This window comes from Parasteatoda tepidariorum, chromosome 7, assembly GCF_043381705.1.
Source record: "Parasteatoda tepidariorum isolate YZ-2023 chromosome 7, CAS_Ptep_4.0, whole genome shotgun sequence".
In the NCBI taxonomy this organism is placed as follows: Eukaryota; Metazoa; Arthropoda; class Arachnida; order Araneae; family Theridiidae; genus Parasteatoda; species Parasteatoda tepidariorum.
This window is the reverse complement of record NC_092210.1, coordinates 18,105,143-18,112,553: the sequence shown is the minus strand read 5'-3', so window position 1 is coordinate 18,112,553 and position 7,411 is coordinate 18,105,143. Positions and strand designations below refer to the sequence as shown.

At 29.0% G+C, this 7,411-nt stretch overlaps 1 protein-coding gene across 2 annotated transcripts in view; it reads left to right on the top strand.

Moving 5' to 3' along the window:
• Positions 1-7,411, top strand: part of LOC107443149 (photoreceptor-specific nuclear receptor) — a 58,540-nt gene that overhangs the window by 28,363 nt on the left and 22,766 nt on the right. For both annotated transcript variants that reach the window (XM_016056922.3, XM_016056932.3), the window contains exons 2-3: positions 74-431; positions 3,062-3,165. In XM_016056922.3, coding sequence (XP_015912408.1) covers positions 74-431; positions 3,062-3,165 — 462 coding nt within the window. The remainder of the gene's footprint in view (positions 1-73; positions 432-3,061; positions 3,166-7,411) is intronic.

The following is a 7,411-nucleotide window of genomic DNA, read 5'->3' as shown; positions in this document are numbered from 1 at the left end:
TATATATATGTATATATATAATTTATCAAATTCACTACTACGTTAACAAAGGTCTTTTTTTTAACTCTTTTAGATCCTTCCTCCCCTTGTAGCACCATAGGAGGGCATTCCCCTGAAGTACCTAGGGACACTTCTCCTCCAAATCTGGCCGGTTCATCATCAACATCCTCCATCTTGCATCCTCACTGTCCGACCGTGTCTGTGCACGGTTTCTATCCTCCCCCACCCCCGCACCTATCTCCGCACCCCTCGCGCCTTCAAGGGGGCAGTCCCCCCGACGTTCTCGGTCACACCCCCTCCAAGAGAATCTCTCCCGGTCTGACGTGTGTTGTGTGCGGGGATACTTCCAGCGGGAAACATTACGGCATCCTTGCCTGCAACGGTTGCAGTGGCTTTTTCAAGAGGAGTGTTCGAAGGAAGTTGATTTACAGGTAAGCTTTCACGCAAGATGCTTTCTTTACATTTTTGATATAATTTTCACGATTTATCGGATTTTTGTCGTGAAACTTTTGTTCGCAATACTTTTGTCATGCTTTTTTTTTACCTCTCTTGTTATTGATTTTTCTAACGGCAAGCAAAAAATTAAAAATAATAAAATAAAAAAACACGTAGAAGGAAGACAGGCAGGGAATTAATATAGAATATATGAAGTTCGATTTTTAAAATCATGTTTGAGTAGGGCTATTTCTTTTGTAAAAATTATCGGAAAATGGAAAATTAGATATTCTAGCTTCCCAGTGTGTAATAATTAATTTACATTTAAATATAAGTAAAACGATTATTTCAAAAATCTACTAAAAAAATTAAATACCAAAGTAAGCAATCTAATAATTTATCCTAATGTATTAGTTCAAACTAAGAATGTGAAGAATTTTCTTGAAAAAAAAAAAGAAAAGCATGACATTTTGTGTACGTTTAGCCTCCTTTCAAGTGTACAGATAAATGTGTAAAAAAATTCTTGAAGTTGTTTACAGAAAAAACAGTATCGTTTTAATGGTTGTTAAAATGTTCGAGCATGTTTTTATGATGAAGAACAATAAAACTAAGAAAAATTCAGACGAACTTTTAATTATACCCACTTTTGCTATGATAATGTGTGATAGAAACAGTTTGATTATGTAATGATATTACAGTTGCGATAGAAATAGTTTTTTCAACTATATCGAATTTGGCAATCACGATAAAAACTAAATCGCGATGAAATTCAAATAGTAAACTTGTTATAATTTCATTAACTGTGCATAAAATTTAATTGATTCTATTATTATAAATTGTATTAAATATAAAATAAAATATTATGCAGCAAATATAATACAAAATGTAATTTTTCTTAAAATATATTTAAAACAATTATTAAATTAATAAAAAAAATTAAATAAATGTTCAAAATAATTATTTATATTGCATTTAAATAATTCGCTTTAGAAAACTGTAAAAAAAATGATTTTGCATTTGTTGATAATTGTATTTGTTGATCATAAAATAAAGCCAGTTATTGTATTTTTTTTTTAATATTATTTTTTTGAGTAAATACGCTTTTTTTATTTTCGGATTTGAGAAGAACACACACAACTCCAAACATCACAGACGAAATTAATCCTAATTTTCAGTCTAAACAAACTGTAATAGTAATATGTGTTAAGGAAATAAATTAATACACTTTTTAAAAAAAACTGTTAAAGGAAATTTTTTAATTGATAAATAAATTGTAAAATCATTATTTTATTTTCGTTGAACGAACTATTTCTTTTAATCGAAAAGGAAGTGCTGCCAAAAGTTTTTTGCCCGCTTAATATTTGTTAAAATAACTACGGCATGGCGAAGTTTCTAAATTTCTAAACTAATGTGCTCAAAACTAAATAGTTAAAACGAAATTTTCAATTTGCTTTTTATTTGCAAAAAAAAAAAAGAAAAAAGCTTTTAACCAATTTAAATTTCAACAATAAGTTAAGCCAGTTGTTTACAACACTTCTCTATAATTAGTTGCACTTGTTAGTCACATTCTTCTGCAATCTCACTGCTACACATAACAACTCTTTATCCTCTTTTTATATGCAATTCAAATCAAATATGACTAATCATCAACTAACCTCTTAACTTCAGACTTTAAACTAAATTTTATTGTAGTATGCAGTGCGCAAAATAAAAAGCGGACCACTCTGAATAACTTTTGATCGAATGATCGGATCTTCAGTTTCTAGTGTTTTTTGAAAAAGTCATATTTTTAAAATTCAATTTCTCAGGAACTACTAGACCGATTTTGCTCAAATTTACTCAATATACTTTGGCATTTAAAATTACATTTTTTAGAATGATATAAAAATTTTATACTTTAGAATTCAAAACGTTTTCAACTACTTTAAAATAAAATAATAAATATTTACTAAAAGTTATATTTTGCATTAAAATAACTTTGGATAAACGAATTTTGTAATTGCGTGCGAAAATTTCTCAGTTCGCTCAAAAAGTTATCGAGAAAAAAGTAAAATTAGCAATTAAGGATCAAAACTTTGAACCGATCTGATCAAACTTTGGGACATAATTTCCCAGATTACGTTACCTCCTTTTTTTGGGAGGGGAAGGGGGTATAAATCCAAATCCGTCGAAAAAAAGGTGTGCTTATCCAAAGAAAATGCGTTTTTGTGTCTGATCTCGTAACTTAAAATATGGACTAAATATGGGCTAAAATATCTTAAGAGGACGACTAATTAGTTAGCATGTTTGAGGTAACCCTCCTCGAACCAGTGAGATTGAGTCCTAAAACGTGGAGACTTGATCATTGGATTAAAAGTTATTTAGAGTGATTCGTTTATTTTCTTGCGCACTGTATTTCAGAGGTTTTTTTATGAGGATAAATATCTTATAAGTACGATCAGTCTAGTTCTATTTTGTACAGAATTCTCACATATTATTTTGCTGTTCTTCACTTTCTACCAAAATTAAATTTTCTTTTAGCAATCTTCGTTCTTATCTTGCAGATTTTATGCTTTAATTAAACTTTAATTTTTTTTAAAAAATTACTTTGCAGTTAATATAAATGAATTATTTTATGCATTAATAGGTGTCAAGCAGGAACTGGAAACTGTGTCGTAGATAAAGCCCATCGAAATCAGTGTCAGGCTTGTCGGTTGAAAAAGTGCTTACAAATGGGAATGAATAAAGATGGTAAAATTCAGTTTTAAATTAACAACTAAAATTATAATCGATTTTTCTATGCAAATATATGGTTTCATGTATGCTATTGTGTATTTTACTGATTAAGTATCGAATATCGAGTTGAAACTCATATATGAGTAATAGAGATAAAAAAAACTACTGAACGCTTTTAAAACAGTATCTTATGAAAAACTAAGAATATGCACTGCAAAGAATTTGTGTTAAGAAACATTATAATTCTGCAGTTTTCCTACAAATTTTTCTACTAAGCACGGGTTTGAAATTTTTGCTAAAAAATTTTTAAAAGTAATATAATAATGGAATGTAATTACAAACTGATAAAATAAATTATCCTTAATATTGATAGAAAAGCAACTATATTTCGGGTTATTCTTTTAATCAAAATTTTTTCATTTCATTTAAAAAAAAAAACAGAGAATAGGCTTTGCATCTGAGTCTCATAGTCAACACCAGATAAGGGATTCGACCATAAATAATGCCATATTTGAAGGGTAGGGTAGGTAAGTATTTTATTTACGTCGCATTAGAACAGCACAATGAGCTATTGGCGACGGTCTAGGAAACATTCCCGAGGATGATCTAAAGACATACCATCACAATTTTGATCCTCTAAAGAGGGGATGGCTCCTCCGCTTTGGTAGCCCTACCACCTACGAGCAATGTCGAGCACTTCACGGTAGAACAGTTTAACGAGGACCGATACCGTGCACTTTTGGTCCTTACGCACGCTGATAAAAGTGGTCACCCACCCGCTTATTGACCGCAGACAGTGATGCTTGACTTCAGTGTTCTACTGGGAACCGTGTCTTTACGATTAGTTCACTGCGGGACGAGAGTAGGGAAGGAAAAACCAGAAGCGTGACATACCAAATTTTGGTTAAAATAAGAAAACTCAAAATTAGAAAATGAAATATTTTTGTATTAGGAATTTTCTATCTTCTTTTTCAAAATCAGTCATCATTATTATTGTTATGCTTGCAAAATTTATTAAAAAACGTAACTAAAGTTAAAAAATAATATTTGAAATATATGATCTATAACGTATGCTTTGTTTCTGAAATGTTTGCATTTGTAATATAATGTTTGCATGATGTGACGAGGGGGTATGGTGAAGTGTGACACATTGCGACTAAGTAGAGCAGCAACAAAAATATTAAAGAAAAATTTATATCATTTAGGTAAATAATGTAAAATAAAATATTTGGATAACTTATAGAAGTGCATTTTTACTATTTGGTATGAAACTATGTGATAAATAATAGGCCAGATCTTCCAACTTCTCCGATTTAAAGTTGGAGAATTTTTCGAAATATCAGTGAGTTCCATTCTCTATGCGCTGACGCTCCCCAACCTCCGAAAACGCAAGTTCCAATGCACTTTTACATGATTTTCTTAGAAAACTATGCTTGCTTCGCTCGCTTGTAAGTTAAAGCCGTTTGAAATGTGCTAGCGTAAAATCTTAAAAATTTAAATAATTTTTAAAATCTTTAAAACTAGCTCCTCCTTAGAAACTTAAAATTTTTAGTCAATGATATTTTTTATAATGAAAAAGTTTGAGTTTAAATAAATGGCATGCAATTGAAAAACTTCCGTCAAGGCAACATTTAGTATACTTTCCTGAAAAAAATTTTTGGTTTTGCCCATAAATGAGTAGCATGAAAACGGCATATTTCGGTCATGGAAACGATATCACGTCACGTTCTTCAACCTTAACTATTAAATCATGTATAATGGGCACGTCTGCGCATTTTTCAATGTCACATCTTTCATGAACGTTCTACAACGTTTTCATCTACTCTTCGAGCAAGCTCTTTTTTTTTTTTAAATTTTTCTTAAAAAAAGGTGACACCACGACTAATACTCACTTTTCAGTGAAAAATAATAATAATGAATAAAATTATTATTATTGAATCTACTATAATTAAAATATAATACAGAACACTTTGTTGATATGAACTGTTCGCTTTTAAACTTTCAATTCTCCCCTACTTATGGCTCAGCTTGTTTCAACTTTTCGTTGTACGCGAGAAAAGAATTTTCCTTCCGAAATTTTTAAACATGTACGTTTGCGCTTTCATGCTTATGGCAGCTCACAGACTTGATATTTTAATTCTTTATTGCCGATGAGGAAAAAAAAAATCGGGACTCCCTTTGTCACCAAAAATATGCATATAGATTTTAAGAGCTAGAAAAATTTATCTCTTAACAATAGGCTGAATTCGATTTTGACCATCGCGACATTTAATTATCTCAAAGTTATCTTTAAAATAATAAATAAAGGCGCTGTGATGTTTTTAAATGTGATATTTTTAAACAAAAATGAATTGCTTAACTAATTTTTATTTCACGATGACTTGAACTTACAGGACGGAAGCTCTGATCATTTATTGCTAAGGTAAATGTGCTTAAAATTGAATAAAATATTTTAAATATTTTACAGTTTCTTTAAAAACCAGTAAAATTAACTACTGACTTGTAAGTTGACTTCGATAATTAAAAACTGAATTTATACTATATAATAAAATGGATTTTTGTAATGCATATCACCTGCATATCTAACTTGTATTTTGACCGTTATTATAAGTCAGATTTGTAAATGTTATTGCATGCAATTCTAAACCATTTATAAGTTGACCGAAAGAAATGCTTTCGAAAAAGCTTTCTACGTTAAAAGTACTAAAATTGAACGGAATTCAGAAATATATTAAAAACTAACTCTTTGTGAGTTCATCAAGTGGAAAAACTACAAAGAGCTTTTGTAAGAAATAGGTTTGAATGTATATGAGCAAAATAAATTTTAAAATGTTAAAATTAAGATATACAATATGTTAAGATATGCGATATAAATATGTTAAAATTAAGATAGCAATATTAAGATTTCTAATTACGTACATGTTTTCGTGCTTAGATATTTTTTATCAATAATGTTTTTCTTAAATAACCAATTTAATATTAAATTTATGTGATAAATTGTTATTTATTCTATAATTAAAATATTTTTAGTTCATGCAGAATATTAAAATTTTTGTGTCATTTTAAAACAAATTACTTATATTTATTTTTATTTTGGATACTAATAAAAAACTTTTTGGAAAAGAAATGAACTTGAAATTTATTGAATAACATGATGTAAGAAAATAGGTATATTTAAAAAAAGACTCATATTTAAAATTTGATTTTTTGAATAATTTTTGACCGATTTCACTCAAATTTAATATTTTGCCAGTTAAAATCACATTCGTTAAAAGGGGGCAAAACTTCTTTTACCATTTAACTCAAAATGGTTTTATTATTAAATGAAATGACAAAAATAATCCAGAATTATTCAAAATTATTAAATTTTTTTTTTGCAATAATTATCTTTTCATTATCATATTTTATAATTACTTTCGAAAAAATTTTCAATTAGCTGAAAAAGTTCTCGAGATATGGCGAAATATGTAGAAAGTAAAATTAGCATTAAAAGTTTCAAATTTAAACCGCTATCCCGCTTAATCTATAGAGAATATTTTCAAGATAGCGCCTACCCCGACCTCCTCCTATTCGTTCTAGAATCCGGATCGGTTGAAACAAAGGAGTGTTTATTCAGTGAAATTACAATTTTGTGTCATTGTAACTGAAAATATCATCTGCGCTAAATAATTATCATATTTAAGTTTAGGCCCAAGAACCATAAGCCCTAGATCGCAAAAATCTAATCATTGGACCAAAAGTTATTCAGGGTGTTTAATTTTTATTTTGAGCACTGGGAATTTATTTACTTCCGGTTATGAAATTATGTTCACAATTATGATAGGTTATAACAGTCTTTAGCATTATAATAAAATACATGAATAAAAAATTATTTAAAAAATACAGTAAAAGTTTTTAATTCTTTAATATTAAAACAAATTGTGTGACTTAAAACGAATAAAGTAACGGTGACTAATTGAATATTGGCGCTATGCTGAATTGATATTTTGATCGAATTTAAATATGGACAAGTAAATTTAGTTACCATTAAAATCAATCTTATAATAAAATACTTGAATTTCAGCTGATGCAAACGATAATCCAACTTCTTCAGAAAGGAAAGATGCTTTGTTTAAATTATTGATTTTGTCAATCCATGCAATTCTTAGGCACAAAAAGTGTTGCATGACTGCCATTAAAAAGTAAATAACACATCAGACATAAATCAGTGATAGAGATTTTCAACCATCTTGAATATATTCTGTATTGATATATATATATA